Source organism: Condylura cristata, unplaced genomic scaffold, assembly GCF_000260355.1.
Source record: "Condylura cristata isolate star-nosed mole 26May11 unplaced genomic scaffold, ConCri1.0 scaffold00025, whole genome shotgun sequence".
NCBI lineage: Eukaryota > Metazoa > Chordata > Mammalia > Eulipotyphla > Talpidae > Condylura > Condylura cristata.
The window spans coordinates 24,399,619-24,422,275 of record NW_004567126.1 but is presented as its reverse complement, the minus strand read 5'-3'; the positions used below and the strand labels follow the sequence as shown (position 1 = coordinate 24,422,275).

Here is a 22,657-nt window from a genome sequence, read left to right as displayed (position 1 = left end):
TGCAATAGGAAGAATTTCGGCCTTTCTAACTAAAAACCACTATAGATTCTAATTTAAATGTTTATTTTTTTATTTGCATCTGGGGACACCTTTAAAACCTTTATTGTTTTGTAGCTTTTTATACAGCTACTGTTACCTGATTTTATTTCTTGAAATTGGCTGATAGAAATACTGCTGTGCACTATAAACTTCAAAATTATTTAATTCAAATGATTTAGTGCTTGCAGTATGCAGTAAAATGTGTTAGGTATTGAGGGGAGCAAAAACATGTTCCTGTACTTAAGGAATGCTAGTGGGAGGGTTGAAAGGATATTCATGTTTGTCACATAAGATGGAATAAGATAAGCACGATAAGGGAGTTAAAATTAAAACAGTGCAGGCCCTCCCTGGTGGCGCAGCGGGTTAAAGCACAGCACTAAGAAGCTTAAGCCACTTCCGCATGAGTTTGATCCCCACCTGCCCTTGAGGTGACCACATAGTGTGGCAGACCTCTCCTGACCTGCCCGCTGCTCCCCTCAGCAGTGTACTTCCTCGATCTGCCTGTTCTGCTCCCCACTCTGTCTCTGGTGAATCCTCTCACCCTCCGCATCTTTGGCCTGTACCCCAGTTCTGTACGAATAAATAAATCTTAAAAAAAAAATTAAAACAGTGCAAACTATGGAGGAATCAATCCAGTTATTGCTATTGAAAATGGTAATGTTCTGTTGAAGTGGGTAACGAGGGCCCTGGATTTGGAAGAATGAGTAGGGTAAGTGAATTTTCTAAAGGACATGGGAAATATGCCAGGTGAAGGAAAGAGAACAAGGGGAGAAACAACAAGGGATGAGGAGGAATCCAAGGGGTGGGGAGGAAACCAAGCACGGCCAGGCAATTTTGACTCGACTTAGTAGACAAGGAGTCATTTGTAAAGATTTCATGGAGGAATCTGACAATTGGATTTGTATTTATGTTAATTTAGTGACCGTGCTCTCCATTTTTTCTCATCATAGCACATATAGAAAATGGTAACACTTTTACCTTAGACTGGAGTATATAGGATGGAATCTGGAGCCCTGATGAGCTGCTTAGATCTGGAAACAGTGACCTGTGGCCTTTGACCATCCCAGAGAGACAAGGATCAAGAGGCCCACCAATTTGGGAGCTTTGGCATAGAAGATCACTCCCCTTTCTAATTTTTCCTTTTAATTAAGTCTTTATAATATCCATCTAAAGGTTGTGAGGGTATAAATTAGCAAAACAGAAGTAACTGATAGGCAAGAGAAGTTGAAGACTCAGTGCTGATTAGGATAGGTTTGGATCAGCAGGAAAATGTGGGGTGCTGCCCCAGAAGGTTGTACTGGTGTGAAAAATCTTAGCAAAATACTTTCCCTAGGCACCCCTGGAAACGTCTGAGTCCTGTATATGCTCTATAACATCCCCTTAGCATCTCTTCCTGATCCTGTAGTCAACAGAATTTAAGCAGTTAGTGAATGAAAAGTAAAGAAGACAAATTCAAGGCCCACAGAGCTTTTGAAGGTATGTGATTAGCAGGTGGGAACTGATTTGGAAGGGAAATAATGGATTCTGTTTTGTCACATTGAGTCATCTGCAAGAGGAGGTCGGTGACATTAAAGACAGACGAGATTACACAGGGAGGGTGCTGAGGCAAACAGAGTAAAGGTCCAAGGGCAGATCTCAGGAACAATCGTCTGTCCTGTCCGTGATAAGCGAAAGAGGAGTTGGTAAAGGGGATGAACACGTGGCAACTCTCTACTACCATTGTATTTACTTAAGCTGTGGAAGTATCCCCTTTTTAGCTCTATTCCCATTTTATCTTTGAGCAGTAAGTAGTCATTTGCCAAAACTTGCCAGTTAGTAAGTAATGGAACTGTCAGAAAGCAGTCAAAGATGAGCAGGAAAGTTAAAAAAAAAGATGTCTCTAGACAAGAATGAAGAGGTTTTAGGAGGTGTTGACCTTAATATCAAGTACTGCAGGGAGCTAGAAGAGCGTCTGATAGACTACCAATAGAATGTTCTGGAGGACAGAACATGCAGGTGGGAAAATAATGACTAACTGTAAATTGTTTAAATTCAGACAGATGCACAAGTCATTTTAATTTTGATTATTTCAATTTAATTCTAATTAGACAAGAGGAGTAAAACATCTGTCCAGGGAATTTATTATAATTTCAGAGGAGAGCAAGGCAAATATGCATATTAATAAAAACCCATGAAGATAAACACCTGAGAGTTTCCTCCTCTTCATATCTCCACCACTGTGATTCAGATCTATGTCTACAAATACCTGTTTGCCTTAGCCCAGACTCTGATTTTTTTAAGTCCAAAGTCAAGTCCTTGAATTTGCATTTTTTCAATAACAGCAGGGATTTTTATTACAAGTAGTCCTCAGACCACTCTTTGAAAAAAATGCTCAAACAAAACACTAATCCCAATATAAATAACATTTCTATGCCTTTATCAGACAGTTCCTTAATGGGAACTAATTCCTTAATGGGTTCTAATACTTTTTATCTGTGAGCAGTGGTTACTAATTTGCTGAATGAATAATTGAAAGAAAAGTAATACATCTTGTCAATCATTTAAATCTACATAATTACAGCATTTTTGAGTACTTACTATGTGACCTAATTCATCAAGAATTATCTCAGTTTCTAATAATTATATAGCACAATTACATAATTCATAATAAGCACTATTATAATGCTTATTTTAGAAAGAAGGGAACAGCACAGAGAGTTTTATTATCTTTTCCCAAAGCTATTTATTTGGAAAATAGCAGACCAGAATTTGAACCCAAGCATTCTGGAGCCTATGGTCGACATTCTTAAGCATCACACTATGCTACTTCTTGAAGGAAGAAACATTTGATAGAGACTTTGAACAGTAGATGGAATTTTCGTAGGGAAAGATTAGGTGTTCAGAGCATTCAGGATGAAGTTGATTTTACCTGGGAAATTGGGAAATAGTTGAGTTTGAATTGTTACATAAAAGAAAACAAAGTTTGGTGTTCTAAAGTGATTTAAAAAAAAACGTGAAATAGGATAATGTGATACTGTATTTTTCTAAAAGAATGCATATGCATATCACTTTTTTATAGAGGAATAGTGTCCCTATGTGTGTTCAATTAAGACTCCTATGTCACTGTTAAAAGTTTTACGAAACAGAACAAAGGACTATTTCATAGTATTTAATATTTGGCCATTCCGATGTGATAGGCAATACTGCCTTGTGGACTAAAGTATGAAATAATAAATTCATATTTTCACTTATTGTTACATAGTAATGATGCTTACTTCTTGAGAGTTTAGAAGTTTAGGTAATTTTAGACTAGATATCACTGCATAATTTATGACACCCTTTTTCTAGAAATTGCCATATATGTTTATGTGTATGTCATTAAAAATAGACTAAACTATAGACCTTGCTAACCTCTTAAATGACTGAATTATTTGGGATCATGTTCTGGTGTGTCTAAAGTACTGAGGTCAGTGTAATTATAAGATTGACTGGTGGTCAATTTTTAACTTAACAATGAAACTGCTACTTGCATATCTGAGCGTGGAATCATTCTTGTTCAAATATGAGAAGTGATGACAATAATGAAGTCTGAGTTAACTTTTAGGCAGTGCTAGTCCATTGCACTACCAGGGAGCTATTTCTATAGAGAAATAGATACATTTTGGCGTAAAATTTGGCATAAACTCTGGTAAAATTTTTTGTACTTTTGATTCCCCCTTCACAGTTTTGAAGATGTCCATGGAAACTACTTACCAGAAAAATGTGACCTTTGGTAAGCGGGAGAACCTTCCATGTATTGCACCACTACTAACCACAGTGGAGGAGACCCCACAGGTCATCACTGCTCGAGTCCGAGGACATTTCCCTGAGTGGCTCAGTGGCTACCTACTTCGAATTGGACCTGGAAAATTCGAGTTTGGGAAGGATAAGTAAGCCTTGGGGGAACAACTTGGATTTCTTAGCATGGCTGTATACATATTCTGTAAAACATGTACTCATATCTGCTTCCTTTCTGAGGTTAACACTGCTGTTCAATCCCTTTGATGGGATTAAGTACAGGAGGAAACTATGGAAAAAAAGAAATGGAGACTTCTTTTTAAAAGGTCCTGACTTTGCTGCTTTGCAGAATATTAACAATTTGAAGTTAATATGAAGGTTTATGTGAAAGGGCAAGTGTCTGGAAGTATGTAAGAGGCTGTCTTGATCACATACCACTCCCTTACCCAGCCCTCCCCAGACACGGGCTGTTTCAGTTCCCCAAACTGGGCGCACTTAGTTTTGCTCAAGGTCTTGGCAGTAGCTCTAGCATCTGCTTTCCCAAGCATGATTCCTGCCATTCATATACCAGCTCAGCTCTCAAGTCTTTTGAGCCTTCCCAGATTTCCGCTCTGAACCTGCTGTTATTTATATGTTACCTATCTTAATCTCTGCACAGCACTGTATCTCTAGTAATTTTGTTTATTCATTTGTTTATTAGCTATTTCTCCACTAGAATGTAATTTCCACGAGGGCAAAGACTTTCTTATTCTCCCCATATCCCTAGTATTTAGGAAGAACCTTGTCCTTGAATAGCAGTCAATGAATATCTGAAAATAAGTAACAAGTAAAAGAAAAAACAACCCAGTAACTCATAATTTTCCTGGGTGCCTCCTAGGGACAGGAAGTGATAGCAAGAAACCCTTATTGTCAGGGAGGAATCTGCTTTGTCTTCAGTATTATTTATTTATTTATTTATTTTAAAGATTTATTTATGCATATAGAGCTGGGGTACAGGCCAGAGGTGCATTGGGTGGTGAGAGGATTCACCAGAGGCAGAGTGGGGAGCAGAACAACAAAGAGGGGAGCAGCAGGCGAGATAGGAGAGATCTGCCATGCCATGTCGATCATCTCCGGGGCCAGGGTTTGAACTCAGACTGAAGTTACTGCTGCTGTTAGCTGCGTCCTAACCTGTGGTGCCACCAGGGAGGGCCATCTTTAATATTTTTTAAATATTAGATACTTTTTTATTATAAAAGATTTACCTCTATAAAACTTTTTGAAATATGGAAAAAGGGTGGGAAGGTTTTTACCACATATACTGTTTGCATTTTGGTGTATTTTCCTTCCTGTTAGTCTTTCCTCATTACAGTTATATTATGTATAGACTTATTTTTTTTTGCCCTGATTTAAAAAAAATTCATACTATCATATCTTTTTGTCCGTATTTGTACAAAATCTGAATGACATTTTTAATGTCTGACTGAGATTCCAGAAATCACTACCTTTAAAAAACATGGTAAAGTAGATCTAAAATTTACCATCTTCACTATTGTTAAATATGCAGCTCAGTAGCATTAAGTACATTTCCAGGCTCACTGAATGCTTGGTGCTGCCAGGAAATCTTAGCGGGCGCTCCTTCCCAGCGCCCACAGGGTCCCTTTCCTGAAGCCTCCTTCAGTCTCCCTGCCCTGTTCACTGCCAGCAGCTACTCCATAGCGGGGCAGGTGGATTGGAGCTCCTTCAGCCCCCTCTGACCCACCTGCACTACATGCCTGGCCCTGCCTCGGGACCAGAGGAGGAAGGGCCCACCCTCCTCCGCAAGCTCTCTTCTGCATCGTTCACACCCCCCTTGTACCTGCCTCCCCTGCACTGCGAGCCCCTAGCTCACCCTCCAGATGTCCTCTCCACCTTCCTCTCCAGCCACACCTGCTCCTCCCCCTCACTGCTTCTTGCTGGCATTTCAGTTCCTGCCATCTAGCTTTTTAGCTCTCCTCTACCCCCTCCCCTCACCATTCTGTGGTATCTGTTCTCAGAAAGGTCACCAAAACCTGTGAACTATTAAATGGCCTTTCCATTCCCCAGCCTGATTTTTCTGCCATGTCTGAACTTATCTGTCAATGGTCTTAAAAATCTATTTTCCCCACGTTTCCACCTCATACTTCATACTTGTGTATTTTTAAAGATTTGTTGCCGATGTCACTACCCCAGTCCCTTTAATGTTGCTACATCCTGGCTTCTGCGCTGAGTGTTCCTGTCTTTTCTCTCATTGTTTGCTTCCTTTGGTAGGTTCTTCGGAGTAAGATGCAGTTGATTTAAATTCCAGTCTCACCATTGAATGGTGCTATCATCTTGACCAAGGTGTCTCATATGAAAATGGACCTAATAAAATAAACTTTAATGATAGGTTTTAAGGATTTTGGAAGACAGTGCATATAAAGTGCTTCATTCAATGGCAAACAAACTCTGATGCTCATTTCATTCTCTTCTTCCACTTCAGTGCTCTCTCCCCTCCACCTTCCTGTCATATAAGAGTTCATCTCACTTTGGGAGTTGTAAGCTCATGATGTGCAGCTGGCACTGAGTGCAAATTCCTTTTCTTCCAGGTACCAGTCCTGTGGCCCTAGGACCCTACACATGTAGCTGCTTTTAATTTTGTTTTCTCTACCTGTAAAATGCGGTAATAGCTCCTCTGTGATCTCTCTGTGTGTGTGTGAAGTGCTTAGCATACTACTGGTGTGCAGTCCATGCTCAGTGATTGTAATTACCCCATTGTACCTATGGTTATACCTGTTGCACACAGGTATTGTGAAATGCACTTCAAGACCGCCTTCCTCACTTGTTCTCTCGGTCTGTATTTTGTCAGTGAGATTCACTCATCCTGAAGTATAACAAAAAGCTCATACTCTTTTGAAAGCTGAACAGTTTGCTCCTACCGCAAACTTATTGTCACATAGTCTTCATCAACATACACCCAGTCATTCAGGTGTGACATTTTGGACTCTCTTTTAGTCACTGCTTACATGTTATCTCTGACTTGTTTCTAGTTTTCCTTTTCTAACTATACTGTAGTTCCATTTAGACTCATCTTTTCTCCCTGGAGTTATTACCCAGCTTCATCATTGTTTTCTATACATCTAAATGCTCCTCTATAAACAGCTCCCTCCTCCTCTTGCTCCCCACTCCACTCTCCCTCTGGTAGCCTCACATCTGCATACACAGATTTAAAGGGTTTGTTTGATTGAATTTTGTCTGTTACTTTTCCTTGTTTCTTTGTATTTCACACGAGTGAAATCATCTGGTATTTGTCTTTCTCCTTCTGATTTAGGACAGTCCTCTCCAGTTCCAGCCATATTGTCACAGATGGCAAGGTTTCAGAATTTTTTCTTGAATGCTTCTCTTTCTATGCTATTCTACTTTGGCCAGAATCACCTTTTTAAGATGTGGGTCTCACAGTTTCTCCAGGTTTGAAATGCTGCACTTTGCTGTTGAAGTGCTGAGCACTGTTGAGTGCTTAAGCCTGAGCGTTTACAGCAGGTGATGACGATGCTGACCTTTCTCCATCGTCATCACCTGCCAGTGACAGCTCTGCCCATGTTAACTAGCTGGCTACTCCCCTCATTCCATGTGGTTTCATGCTTCTTCCTCCTTTTATTACCCCATGCCTCAGATGCCCTTCTCTTCTTCCACTGATAAACCTCTTTAAAGAACCAGACTATTGTCTGTCTCCCCTTGAAGCTCTTGGACGCCCACATCCTTCCAGCCTGTGGCTCCTTTGGTGTACCAGTGGGATCTTTAGCTAGTTCTCCATTGCAACAGAAGTCGCTTTGCATCAGCTTGAAGCCCTAACAAGAGTCAGCCTGTCCTTTGGAATGGTAGTTATTGACTTCTTTCTGATTTTGAAAGGCCTACATGGCATTTTCTTCCAATGAAGACTTTGGCTTAAAAAGAAATGTGTGGCTGGTCTTGAATCCAGACCACTAAAACTTTCTCTGTGTCAGCAGTAAAGATGTTTTATTTGCTTTCTTATCATTTGAGTGCTCCTTGGAGTACTACTTTTTTTTTTTTAAAGATTTTTTAATTTATTCATACAGAACTGGGGTACAGGCCAGAGATGCGGAGGGTGAGCGGATTCACCAGGGACAGAGTGGGGAGCAGAACAGACAGATGGACGAAGAACACTGCTGAGGGGAGCAGTGGGCGGGTCAGGAGAGGTCTGCCGTGCCATGTGGATCTCCTCCAGGGCAGGCGGGGATACAACTCATGCGGAAGTGGCCTAAGCTTCTTAGTGCAGTGCTTTAACGCGCCGTGTCACCAGGGAGGGCCCTGGAGTACTACTTTTAAAATCCTTCAAGAAATCCTTCCTTTGCATTCACAGATGGCTGTCTGTCTAGTCCAAGAGACCTAGCTGTAGGCATGTCTTCCTCACTAAGTTGAATTCTTTCTAGCTTTTGATTTAAGGAAAGACATGTTATTCCTCCTTTCACTTACACTTAGAGGCCATAGTACAGTTTGGCTTTATGTCAGTACAGTTTGTGTCTCAAGGAATAGAGAAGCCTAAGGAGAGGAAGAAGAACAGGGGGGTGGCAGGCTGGTGGAGGCGTCAGAACACAGTTTACCAATTAAGCTCACCAACTCGAATGCATATGGTTGTTGGTGCCTTGAAAAATTATAATAGTAACATCAAAGTTGAAACTGATCATCAAAACAGAAATAGTGAGTTGGAAACATAGTAAGAACTACAGAATTATAAATAATGTGACACAGAAACAGGAAGTGAGCACATGCACTGAGCAATGGCACTGATAGGCTTGCTTGAAGCAGGGTTGCTACAACCTTCAGTTTGTAAAAAATGAAGTATCTGCTAAGTATCTGCACAATAAAATGATATATCCTTGTATTTGAAGTCACTCATTTTGATACCCTGTTTTCCCTACTATTTGTATTTCTTTTTTCCTCCTGTGTGAAGGTACAATCACTGGTTTGATGGAATGGCTTTACTACATCAGTTCAGGATGGAGAAAGGCACAGTGACATATAAAAGCAAGTTTCTGCAGAGTGATACATATAAGGCCAACAGTGTCCATAATAGAATTGTGATCTCAGAATTTGGTACACTCGCTCTCCCTGATCCATGCAAGAATATTTTTGAACGTTTCATGTCAAAGTTTGTGTTGCCTGGTAAGCAGCTTTTATTTAGTGTGCTCACAATTTGCAGGAAATAGTGATATTAATAGTTAAATTATGATTAATGACAATTTACATAAATATAAAATCTTCAAGTAAGGTTTTTTTTTTTTTGTATGAGATGATGTTTAAGTTGTTTTAGCCCTCTGATTGTATGCCTTAGGCCACTGGAGTAGGTTGTGGGACTTATACAAGTTGGTTTTGGTTGCAGCAATAACCGACAACACCAATGTCAACTTTGTGCGCTACAAGGGTGATTACTACGTCAGTACTGAGACCAATTTTATGAATAAAGTGGACGTTGAAACCCTGGAAAAAACAGAAAAGGTAAAATACATGTTTAAACGATACACAAAATAGATCCTACATTCCCCTCCCCCCATTTTAAATGTTTTTTAGAGTAGTAAAGAGCTTAAGAAAGTGCTTTAACCAAGTAAAATCAAAGTTAACCACTGATTAAGGTCATGTGCAATCTCTGTCCAAATTAGAATGGCCTGTACAGTTGATTTTCCTTGAATATAATTCTAGATTTCTTCCTTAGTGCTAATTTCTGAAGACTAGGGTAAAGGAGGAATAGAATAGTGCAGATTTACTTTTGCCTATTCATGTTCTTCCTAACTACTGAAAGAATCGGACTGGAAAGTGTTTAGACGCAGATTGTCTTGACAGCGTATTTAAAGTAAAGTAAAATTTCAGACCAGATTTTAATTTTAATTTTTATTCTTTTGAACTTTCCAGTGATGTTGGATAAATCTGTTTTTCTTTTGTTGTTGTTATTGGTGGTGCTTTTGCTTGTTCTTAGTCTTTCTTTTTTTTTTTTAAGTTGGAAAATAAGTTTGATTTTTCAGAGGTAAAGATATTTGGGCTTAACCTGTTCTTTTGTATATATCTTTAAAATCTTCACATGTATCCCTACAGTCTATGCATCTAAGTAGACATGTGCCCATGTAACATTTAAAAGTCTCTCCTGGCCCTCCCTGGTGGTGCAGTGGGTTAAAGGATAGCACTGTGTAGTTGGCCATAACCTCTTCAGCGCAAGTTCGATCCCCAGCTCAGGAAGTGACCCACATGGCCTGGCAGACCTCTCTTGTCTCACCCGCTGCTCCCCTCAGCAGTGTACTTCGACCATCTGCCTGTTCTGCTCCCCACTCTGTCTCTGGTGAAGCCTCTCACTGCTCCTGCACCTCTGGCCTGTACCCCAGAAGTACATAAATAAATAAATCGTTAAAAAAATAAACTAAAAGTCTCTCCTGGTCTAAAATTTGTAGGTAGACTGGAGCAAATTTATTGCTGTGAATGGAGCAACTGCACATCCACATTACGACCCAGATGGAACAGCATACAACATGGGGAACTCCTATGGGCCACGTGGTAAAGTTGGGACAGAGAGGCTTTGAAAAATAGCTGGGCGTTAACTATCTTCCCAGGTTCTATTATGGTTTAGATGTTAACATATGAGACTTCATCTGAAATGTTTAGAAAGAAACCTCCAAAGTGGTATCACTGAACTTAAACTTCATAATTTATCGCTAGGCTTGTGTTGTGTGGGCCTTCTGCACATACTTTAGGAGCTGATTTTCTGCTTTTTGACTCATAGGCTTTATTGGGATTTTTGGTATATATTTCCCAAACTTGAATTTTTAAGAATTATATTATAAGAAATTTAGAATGCTGCAATCTATCATATGGGAAGGAACTTTTTTTTCCCAGGAAAGTAACACAAAGTAAGCTAAGCTTACAGTGAAGTAGTCACCAAACCATTAACTTCACACCTCTTTCCTAGTCACCCCTATACTGCCCCAACTGCCTACCAGCCTGCTCCAGAAAGTTCTAATAGTAATAATGATAGCTAACATTTATTGAGTGTTGTTATTAACATTTATTGAGTGTTATTGTTAAGCATTTTCCATATCTTTTCTCACTTAATCCTTAAGTAGAACTTATAATAGTTTTCTGAGAAAACTATTAGTATTGTCCCCATTTTATAGATAAGGGCAATGAATCTTGTGAAGATTTAAGATATGTAGGCAAGTTTCTGATTAAGACCAGACTTGACTGCAAGCCTGAATCACACCCAAAGACTTGCTGTTAGTCACTCTGTTAGGCTGTCTTGATGATTTTTTATCACTGATTACAGAAGATTTTCTTGGGGCATGAAGATTCATGTTCCTGTACATGAGTACATGTTGTCTTTCTGTTTGAAACAAAATATGTATATGTAATATTAGGTATTTCCAACAATCTTAGCTTTTGTGCAGGTTAACTTTCATATAGCTCAATGTATGCCTTTGCTGAAAATTGACTTTTGTGGTTGTTCATCTGTATCTCTCCATATTTACACATGTGAATGTGTAAGAAAATGATTATTACAGGTTTCTCCATGGCTTCAGTGGCCATGAGTTTATCTCCTGTCTCTTTCTATTATCAGATCTCTGGCAGGGATGTGTTCTCAAAGCTGTTATAGGAAGCAGCAAGTCCTTTTAGAGAAAATGGGTAAATTGGGTAAATTCAGCAAGTGGGTAAATTGCCTTACTCTTTTTTGTCTGTCATTTTTTTGATTATTAAAAAAAACTATTTATTAATAAGTTAACTCTGTTAACCAAGTGATAATTTTGTAAGTAGACTACAATATTTGAATATTTTTTCAACCATTTTAAATTATATATTTTAAAGTATTTAGTTATTAAATCAGTGGTTCTCAGCCTCAGAGTAATCTGGAATGCTTCCTAGCATTGTGTATTTCTGGTTCAGTAGACCAGAAAAGGAGCCAAGAAAGTGCATTTTAATCAGTCCCCTGACCCCTTATCTTGGTGCACTTAACAAGGTCCCCAGGTGATTTTGGTACAAGAGGCTCCTGGATCTCACTTTGAAAACCCTTGCTCCAGTCATTTATATAAAATTCTGAAGAGTCTCTCTGAATTAGGTTCATCTTGGGCAGGTCATTCCTCTTCTGGGTGTTTCCTGGGTGTCTGCCTTGCTCATGCCTTGTGGTCACAACAGTTCATTAGCTATAATAGTGTTTAGTTTAATGAATTGAGTAATGCAGTTACTGATATTATTTATCTTTTCTTTAATAGACACTTAAACTGGATCTACTTCTTTTCTCTTACTTGATCATTTGGTTCAGTGAGAAATTTTTGAACTGAGAGAGCTTGACAAGCCAGGATATGTTTCAGTGAAATTTAGTGATTTGCATTGTAGTAAATGCTGGCTAGTAATTTCTAACTTTTAGGAAGTAAAAAGCTTTTAATTGTTTTAACTTTTCCAGGTGTTTTAAAGAGATTTTGAAAAATTAACAGCCCTCTAAATGTTAATCCACCTATAACTAATCTAGAAATATGTAATCAGTTACACGGTAATATTATACAAATGGAACTATAGAACTTATCTTTTATTTCTTTTAGAACTCATCAAAACATGTTATTTTCTATTTCATGGATTCTCAAAACATCTGTGTCTCCAAACTAGACTTCTCCAGTATTCGTATTGAATTGTTTCTAATATTTTTACTAGGATGTGTAGTAGGTACAGCAAAATTAACTTGCCTAAAAATAAGCCCCTGATCATTCCTAAGTTCTCTGTTGAAAATATTCCCCATTTCAGTTGATAGTAACTCCATTCTCGCATTTGCAGTTATTTGATAACTCTGAAGTCATTCTTCACCCCTCTCTCTATTGCATATCCACTTCCAGTTGGTCAGAGTAATTTCAGCAGTGCCTTCCAAGTATACCCCAAATCCAGCAGCCTCATGTCACTTACAGTGCAGCTCTCGTTTGAGCCTCTGTTCTCTCACTTGAAGTACTGTGGTAGCTTCTTAACTAGGATTCTTGCTTCTGCTTCACCCTTATTCCACTTGGGTTTGTTCTCAGTGTACCAGCCAGGTAGCCTTTGAAACCACCCACCTCAGCACTTATATTCTTCTCATTGCTTACTTTGGGATGGCCACACTGGCCTCTTTGCTGTTTGAGCTCTTCAGACTATTCTTGCCTGAGAATCTTTGCATTTGCTCTTCTCTCTGCCACGGCTTCCTTCCTCACCTCCTTTTGGCCTTTCCTCAAATGTTACCTTCTGGTGAAGCTGTCCCACACCATCATATTTAAAACTGCAAATAGTAGCCCTCAACTGATGTCTTCACTGCCTGGTTTATTTTCCACTATAGTTCTTAGCATCTGATGCATTACAGCATTACTTACAAAGTTATTAGAATTTAGATTTTAGAAATGAAGAGTCTTTTGTCTGTTTTGGACCCTGCTGTATACAAATATCTGGATTATAGTATTTAAAAAACACTTAGAAGAGTGTCTTGAATATAGTGGCATGTTAAAAGTAGCTGTTGAATAAGTGAAAAAATGGTATGTTACTACCTTGTTTCAAAAGAAGCTTAGTGATTATATAAAATTCCGTTAGTTATGCAAGCTTTTTAGAACCTACACTGGCAATTCTACACTAGGGAGATAATTCATTATGACTTCATTATTTGTTTCATTCCCTGAGTGATTTCACAAACATGTTGCTAGTTAACCCTTCGTGACTGTTTATAGTGTGCTTACTAAATGCTCAGCTCTGAGGATGCAATGACACATCAGACCCAATTGCTGCCCTTGAGAGTTCGTCCCTCTGTTGGGAAATAGATAAACCAGCAGAAAATTATAGTACAATAAGATAAGTGCTGTGACTGTATACAATATAACCAGGGCATAGAGAAAAGATTCCAAATATCTTTGGGGTGGGGAAGATTGGGGAAGGCTACTTAGGGAGTGGATATCTGATTTGATTCCTAACGACGTAATAAGCAATGGCCAGAGGAAGGATTGCATGAATGAATGTTGATGAGTCAGGATGAGATGGGACCCAATGTGATCTTAGGGAACCACAGGGAAGGAGTTGGGCCTGGGTACAAATAGTTGTTGGGATCGGGGTATGAGAAGAGAAATAAATAGAATTTGTGGATGTTTGTGGCTGCTGCCTTATCTTTTCCTATGAAATAAGGCTTGCGCTCCTTTTCAGTAAGTGAGGGGATAGCCATTTGAGAACATTAAAATACAACATACTGTTGGTTGATTACTTTGTTGTTTCAAAGCCTTAGCTAATACCAATCATAACTTTATGAGTGTTGAGTTATGAGTGGCATTGAATATTTTATATTCAGGTCTTGTTTGAAATAGCTTTTCATGAAATATGGTGTCGTGCATTTCATAAATCTCTTAGCTGTGTTGTCCACAAGTGCAAGGATTACAGCTTTGATTCTTAGAATGTACATAAAAGTAGTCAATACTTTCCTTTTTCCAGGTTCTTCTTATAATATTATTAGGGTTCCTCCAGAGAAGACTGACTTTGGGGAAACAATCCATGGAGCCCAGGTGATATGTTCTATTGCTTCTGTAGAGAGGATGAAACCTTCATACTACCATAGTTTTGGTGAGCTTGGTGGTAAGGCACATTTCAGTGGGGGCTGCCTTAATATCACTGTAACAGAGAGACTAATTTTAGCAAGTACTATGCTAATAGTTTGTCAGACTATAGTAATAATGAGTACAAAGTTACACTTAATGCCAGTTAAGCTTATTCTGTTGGTCATGTGCTGCTTATCCTAGCCAAATAACTCCTTGAAAAGATAGTTAATTTAGAAAGAACAGTTACTCAAAAATTAATTGACCACACTAGAAGTGAACCATAATATAAACTAGATTTTGGGCTATTATAATGTAGATTTATTAGTTGCAACAAATATATCCCACTGGTGGGGCACATTGGTAATTGAGAGGCTATGTGTATAGGAGGTATAAGAAAAAGTATCTCTGGACCATCTCCTCAATTTTGTTTGTAAACTTAACACTGATCTGAAAAAGTAAAGTCTTAATAAGAAAATAATTTTGCCATAAGGATTAATATGCCAGAAATTAATATGTTAGTCAACTTTAAAACTTGCAAAAGATAGTCATACATGAAAAGGTATTGACCACATTACTTTGTGGCTGGGAAGGGAAGAAATTCCTACTCTGTAGATCACTTCAGCCCTTTTATAGCATATTTATTATTGGCATTCTAAAGCTTTATAGCTACTCTGCTTCTCATATAAATAGTAAAATATCTTAAGGAATAAAAGACCGGATAATAATGGCAATGTAATACTTTGTTCCTAAACCAAACAATTAAAAAAGAAAGGGGAAAAAAAAGATACAAAGCAAACAGAGGACATTCAACCCAAGCTTTGCTAAGCCTTTCCCTTTTTAATGTAGGAAAAGCACATAGCTATAACGAAGCTGGGAAATAGTGAAGAATTATTGGTGTTCATCTTGATCAGCACTAAGATGTCCAAGAATTCACACAAGTCCTCATACTGGTCACATTTCAGACAACATTAGGTTACCAAGTAATATGTTATTGTTTGCTGGAACCTTTCAGGAATGACAAGAAACTACATAATCTTCATTGAACAACCTCTAAAGATGAACCTGGGGAAAATCATCACTTCTAAAATTCGGGGAAAGGCGTTTTCAGATGGAATAAGCTGGGAACCCCAGTATAATACACGGTTCCACGTGGTGGATAAGCACACTGGGCAGGTGGAGTATTTGGAGTATATTTACTGTGAAGATGTTTAGATATAAGGCAGGTTCCCTATGATTGATTTTTATCTTTACTGGAGATTACTGACTTTTTTTAATGTAAAGGTTTCTGTAACTTTTGCAGACATTACAGATGTTTAGATTTAGTTGCTACTGTGGTATCTTGATAAATAAATACGATAATCTCACTAAAGTCCAAACCACATTCGTTAAGTATCTTTCTATATTCCTGATTAACAGTGCCATATTTATCTACATATTACCTCTAAAGACATAGTATCCTAAATTTACTATACCCAGTTTTCAATACAAAAATAACCCCATTTTAATAGTGATTGTATTTTTCAAAGAATTTGTCACTTAATTTATCATAAGCTACTTTAAAGCATTATTTTCTATTTAATCATGTACTCAGATTTGGAACTTATCCTTCAAAACATTAGATCATATTTCAAGAGGATTCTTAAGTTAGTTGCTAACAACTGATTGGTTTATCTTACATGCCCCCCCACCTTCGTGGGTTAAATCTGAGATGAGATGAATTATGTAAACAGTGCTTAAATTAAATCAACAAATTTTCACCAACACTCCAGATTCTATTTTTTATACCTACCAGGCCTCCTTAAGGAAGGAGGTCATCTTAATGAACTTTGTGGATCTGTTTTCTTAAGGAAAAATGAAAGGGAAACAAAATAAGATCTCTTTTTCATTGTAAATTCTCTTGCAGCTTCTTCCAGGGATGTACTATAGCAAACCTTTTGTTTCATTTCATCAAATCAATGCCTTTGAGGACCAGAATTGTATTGTGATTGATTTGTGCTGTCAAGATAATGGAAAAAGCCTAGAAGTTTATCAACTCCAGAATCTTAGGAAAGCTGGAGGAGGGCTTGATCAGGTAACTATTTCTGATTTGTCAGGAGCTGTGAAAATAGTTTTGCTAGCAAAGTTCTGGCATTGGCCTTGGAGTTAGTGGTTTCTCTTGCTTCTTTGGCAAATAAGGAGGGGAGATGGCTTCAAAGCATTGAAGACAGTTTTATAATTTACTTAGTATTTATTTATTTAATATTTTAAAATAATTTGAAGTACTTAATTCCAACTTCCCTTGCTATTAACATGTTATCTTGATGTGTGGTAAGTCGTTACTAAAAGCTATTTTAGTTGCTTTCAATTTTAAGCAAATATGTATAAAAATGCTATGAACATTCATGTATAGGTATTCTGTGGACATGTGATTAATTTTTTAAAAGGTACTTTTTATACATTATAAAAGTTCCCTTTTAGTTTACTAAAAATTTTATCAGAGGCCCTCTCTGGTGGCGCAGCCAGTTAAAGCAGAGCACTAAGAAGCTTAAGCCACTTTCCCATGAGTTCGATCCCCGCCTACCTGGGAGGGGATCCACATGGCAGCAGATCTCTCCTGGCCTGCCCACTGCTCCCCTCAGCAGTGTAATTCGACCATCTGCCTGTTCTGCTCCCCGCTCTGTACCTGGTGAATCCTCTCACCCTCCGCATCTCTGCCTGTACCCCAGTACTGTATGAATAAATAAATAAATCTTTAAAATTTTTTTTTTATCAGGGATGAATATTGGATATAGCAAATGTTTTTTCTGCACTATTGAGATAGTCACATGCCTTACCCTTTATTCCATTGATGCAATGAAGTACATTGATTGATGTTTAAAATTTGTAACAGCCATTGATTAAGTTTTCAAAGTGAAGATAGTTTTCCATTCCTGAACTAGCTTTTTATATATAATTAGAACTAACTATATATTCTAATTATCTATAAAATATATATGCATATAGATATATTTCTTGCTTTGCTTTGCTGACATTTTGTTTAGGATTGAAAAAAATCTGTTTCATGAATAAAATTGGCCTGTAATTTTTTCTTAAAACCGTTATTTTTAGGTTTTGGTATTTAGATGTTTCTGATTTCATGCAGTGGGTTAGAAAATGTCTCTTTGTTATTCTTTACATGAGAATGTATAAGATTGACCTCACTTTTACACATTTGCAATAATTCAGCAATGAAGCCATTTTAGCCTATAAATTTCTTTATAGGTAGATCTCTATGTATTCTATTTCTTTTATATCACAGGGTTACTCTAATTTTCTGTTTCTTTTCATGTCAGACTTGGAAATCATATTTTTCTGAAGAAGGCAGCCCTCAGTGTTGGTCTCTACAGTATGTGTCTTAATGTCACTTATCTCTGTCAGACTTTCGACTTTAGAAGCACATGTTCATTTGATACTAATGAAATAACATACTTTTATCTCATATTAGTTGAATAAATGAACTAATAAAAACAATTATTTACACACTTACTTAGGAAGGCCTGTAATGCTGCCTGGATCTGTGTGATTGGGACACGCTATTGCTATAATGTGAATGACAGCTTTCCCATATGTTTGTCTCTCTCCTGAATAGGCTTATAATTCAGTAGCCAGAGCATTCCCTCGAAGGTTTGTTTTGCCTTTAGATGTGAGTTTGAATGCCCAGGAGGGACAGAACCTCAGCCCTTTGTCCTACTCTTCAGCAAGTGCTGTGAAACAGGCGGATGGAAAGGTACGCTATCATGCACTTTAGACAAAGACTTTGCCCTTCAGCGGTGTTCTCCACAGGGTTTGCTGCCCAGCTGAGCAGGGTAAGGTCTTGGAATATTGTTTCTACAAGAACCACATCATTCTGGGTGAGAATGAGCACTGTATTTATTTATCCTTTATGTGTTCTGCGACAGATACTTGGAACTCAAATTGTTGTTGAGTATTTAAGCATTTGAGATTGGTATGTGCTGTGCCAACTGTTTTTGAAGACTTGTTCTTACAGGCAGATCATTTATAGCTATTGCTTAGTTTTAGCAGAATAAATAGCCCTCTTCCACTTCCAGTGCCATTTGAAAACTTAGAAAACTCGATAATCTTTTATGTATGGATACATGATAGAAAAAGCTATATAAAAATGACACAGAACCTCAGTTTCCAAGCTCTGTCACAGACTCTAGGGTATCAGCCCCCAGGCCCTCAGCTCCCTCACTGATCTATATTGAAGAAAATAAGTGAGAATAAGCAACCACTGTACATCCTTTTGGTCTCTTTTAGATTTGGTGTTCTTATGAAAATCTGCACACTGAGGATCTAGAGGCAGAAGGTGGTGTTGAATTTCCCCAGATTAACTATAGCCAATTCAATGGCCAAAAGTATCGTTTCTTCTATGGCTGTGGTTTTCGGCATTTGGTGGGGGATTCGCTTATCAAGGTCGACGTGGTGAACAAGACACTGATGGTATGAATATCTCTTTCCTTTCCTGAACTTTTATAAGACCCTGTTTTACCCTTTGAATGAGTTTGTTTTGCTTAAGGTAGCTCTTTAGATCTTTAATATTTAAGTAGCACAGCTATTTACTTTTATTAAGGTAGAGAACATGGAATCACTGAGTTAGGGGTATGTGTCCTCTAGGAAAGCTAAATGAATCACTAGTATGGAAAAATAATTCTGTGCTTGATGTTATTTTGAAGGTCTTGGGTTTAAGGTTGTTAGAACACCTTTATTTTAGGCTGATGGGAAATGATAACTACACAGATTGTGTTTGATGACAGTGGAATCTGGAACTACAGTAACTCCCTCTTTTTCCTGTATTCAGCTCAGTAAGACTGATTCTGTTACTATTGGGAGTATTATGTTCACAGCCAGATTCCGTGGAGAGTGATAAAAGCTATATAGGCTTCTAGCTCATACTAGTCTTTAATCAGATACTTTTTTGGGTACTTACAGATTTGGAGAAAAGATGGCTTTTATCCTTCAGAACCTGTATTTGTTCCAGTACCTGGAGCTAATGAAGAAGATGGTGGGGTTATTCTTTCTGTGGTGATCACACCCAACAAGGTAAAGTATTCCCATCACCAATCAGAAAGAAAAGCAGTGTGCTCAATCATTGAGGGCTGTATTTTAATGATGTGATAGTTTATTCTGATTTCATTAGGGCACTTCTCCATTCTCTTCTAATAATTACATATACCATTTTATGTAGTCTGTACTTTATTTTTAACTAGTCCATACTTTATTATTGTTTTAAAGTTCTATTTGTAGAACTGGAGTAATAATTTACATAGGAATTTGCTTACAAATGGCTTTCATGTATACTAAACACTTTCTTGTTTAGTCATCAAAACTTTGTAGGGCACCATTTTACACATGCCAAATTTATAACTTAAAAGAAGTTGAAAGAGATTCATATCAGCTCTCGTAGTAGTAAAGCTAATATATAATTTCAGTCCTCCAACTTTTATCCTAATATTCATACTACCTAATCTGCCCTGGCAATTTCATTTGAGTGACCCAAAAGTCTAGTGTGGTAAGTAAGCCTTGTCCCAGTGTCTCAATAATGTTGATATCTGACTTCTCATAAAGAGCAACCTCTGACAAATAGTGAAGTCCACTTTGAGTACTGGGGTTGAAAAATTATTTATGGCTGCCTCAGGTGTAAGATTCTCAGGTTGTTAAATGAGGAAACTGCTGTGATCAATCAGTGATGTCTGCTGTGGCCTTAGATGGACTTAGTCCTCATGCCATTCTCTTGCCAGCTCTATAATTAGACCAGGGCAAATCTCTGTCTGCTTGACAATGCTACTCAAAGTAACACCAAATGAAGACTTCTGTAATTTGTAAGAAAAAGTATGCCTCTTAGAACATTGAAAAACATCAAGGAAAATGATCCTTAAACTCAGAGCCTATGAAGCCACTGATATAAACAACTTAATTTATTTTCTCTATTTATGTTCTCTATTTACGAGCCTCGTTAGTCATGATTTCCTATTCACTCCAGATGAACAATTCAGCAAACCTTTAATAATGGGGTAGACAAGACACTGTTAGGTGCTCTATGAAGATGAATAAAGATGTGGTCTTCCCCTTAGGAATTTTGCAACGGAGGAGATTAAACAGATTTTAAAAATGAAAAAAGAGAGATAATTTTTCAGTTTTGTGTTTATTTTCCTTTCCTTTTTATTCTTCTAGAATGAAAGTAATTTTCTTCTCGTCTTGGATGCTAAGAACTTTGAAGAACTGGGGCGAGCAGAGGTACCAGTGCAAATGCCATATGGGTTCCATGGCACCTTCATAACAATCTGATGGGACAATCACAAGGTCTGGGAACTAGGTTTAAAATGAACATGCTTTCTACAAAACAGCGAGCAAAAAGAGCACTTTGCCTTATACACCACAGACTTCTGTTTTTAAAATTCTTATTAAAAAGAATTTATAATCTAGTTATGGTTTTACAGCTTCTTAGGGATCTTTCTTGAAAATATAATAAGCAGTTGTTAATACAACCTTTGAAGAGAGTTTAATTAAATATATATTTACTGGAGGTATCGTCCTCTAGGTAATAAGAGTACTTGAAGGAAAAACTAAAAGTGGGTCATTGTTACCATGAAATAGGTGGGTGACACAGATCCTCAAAGTCGGTAAAGAAATAAAAATTATCATAGATAGTAGAATAAGAATATAGATGTGAAAAGGCATCTGGTTTTGTAAAACATCATAATCTCCTGTTAGCTTTGGCCTGAAGTTCCTCACAGAGGCTAGGAATTCAGCTGTGTCACCTTGGAGGCTGCTTCTGAGCTGATTATTTCTCTACTTTCACAGTAGTTGCCAGTGCAGGCATACAACCTTCCTTTGAACCATCCTGCAACCTCCCCCCAGCTTAGTCTTCGGAGGCTATTTTTTTTTGACGGACATCCTTAAAATTAGCCATTTCTTCTAATCTCCAGGTGTAGAGTTCGCTAGGGATTGATGGATAGTCAGTAGTCCTTCATTTAGCTGGGCAACAGGTGGCACTAGAGACCATATAATCTTCACATTTCTAAATCCCACCAGGTTTCAAAAGCCTTGGGGGGTCACTCTTAGACAGCCTTCTAGCGGACCCCCTCAAAGGCATATTTTCTTTTTCTTCAGCTGAATCCCCTCTCTGTGCTGAACTTCCAACTCTGGGTCAGTTAAACTTCCACATTCCTTTTGCATATTGAATGTTGCTAAGAATGCTCTCCCCCAAAAATATAATTTTGGGCAACTCTGTACTTATAATTAGGGTCAATGAATAATCTGGACTAGGATAGTCAGCTTCTCAATTTTTCTTTAGTGTTTATAAAGAATGACAGACTATCTTCATTAGTGTTTATACATTCAAAAGCCACCTCTAGGAGTGCCTTGGTAAGACACACGACAACAGTAACAGGAACAGAATGGCTAGAAGATACCTAAGCATAACTAATGGGAGCTTAGAGGCTCAGGCAACCAACCAAAAGCACTCAAGTTTCCTGTTATTTCATAGAAGTCTTTGAAGAACATCATATTCCCCCAAATAGATATGTAAGTGTGAGCTAGATTTTAACTAGATCTGAAGGGTAAAGACTGATGGATGAAGACATCTGGGAAGTAGATCTAATCATGACTTTCCTCTGTGAACCTTTATCCAAATGGGGGGAGGGTGAGGTTTAAACATGTTTAATCATAAGCTTTTGATCCAAGAAAGTCTGAATTATGCCTTGGCCCTGCTATCTGTAAGGTTCTATAAGGAGAAAACAGAAGGATCAGTGACATTGCATAATTTAGGCCTAGCAAACCTCATGCAGCAAGTTCTGATGGAGTGAGGCTGAAAAGCTAGTGAGTACCTTTTCCTTTCTCTAAACTCATTTCTTGCCACTGGCTAGTATCCAGGGACTTAAGAAAAGGGAGTAAGTGGGGAACAGAGGAGGGGAAAAGGAATTAGGGGCCAGCCCCATGACCTTACCTAATTAACATCTACAATAATTCTGTTTCCAAATTAAATCATCTTCTGAGTACTGGTAGTTAGACTTCAGCATATGAATTTGGAAAAGACAGTTTAATTCTTAACAGGATTTCTGAGTATAAATTTGATAAATTAGAACCAGAACTATGAAAATATTTTACTAAAACAAAACAATTTCTCAGAAATCCATTCTCTTTAACCTTTTATTTTTAATTCTTAAAACTGTTCAGAATGAATAAAACATTTCAGTAACAAATACTGTTAAAACGTATTTAGTTTCAGATGTAGACAGGGCCTGAGAATTACTGTCTATATCATGAATGATTTTAGATAAATA

General features: G+C 37.8%; 1 protein-coding gene across 1 annotated transcript; it reads left to right on the top strand.

Annotated features, from left to right (window-relative positions):
* The first annotated feature begins 3,746 nt into the window (after positions 1 to 3,746).
* Positions 3,747 to 20,789, top strand: BCO2 (beta-carotene oxygenase 2). Its single transcript, XM_004689260.2, has 11 exons — positions 3,747 to 3,947; positions 8,744 to 8,955; positions 9,173 to 9,288; positions 10,230 to 10,332; positions 14,251 to 14,379; positions 15,367 to 15,527; positions 16,258 to 16,425; positions 17,962 to 18,099; positions 18,633 to 18,815; positions 19,305 to 19,415; positions 20,547 to 20,789. Exons 1-11 carry the CDS (start codon positions 3,751 to 3,753, stop codon positions 20,658 to 20,660), a joined length of 1,632 nt encoding a protein of 543 aa, XP_004689317.1. The 5' UTR covers positions 3,747 to 3,750; the 3' UTR covers positions 20,661 to 20,789.
* The last annotated feature ends 1,868 nt before the right edge of the window (positions 20,790 to 22,657 follow it).

Coding starts and splice junctions, on each gene's coding strand:
- BCO2 (XM_004689260.2), top strand. CDS start 3,751: ATGTCCATGGAAACTACTTACCAGAAAAATGTGACCTTTGGTAAGCGG. Junction 16,426..17,961: donor CTGGAGGAGGGCTTGATCAG/GTAACTATTTCT, acceptor TCTCCTGAATAG/GCTTATAATTCAGTAGCCAG. Junction 18,816..19,304: donor TGGTGAACAAGACACTGATG/GTATGAATATCT, acceptor GGGTACTTACAG/ATTTGGAGAAAAGATGGCTT.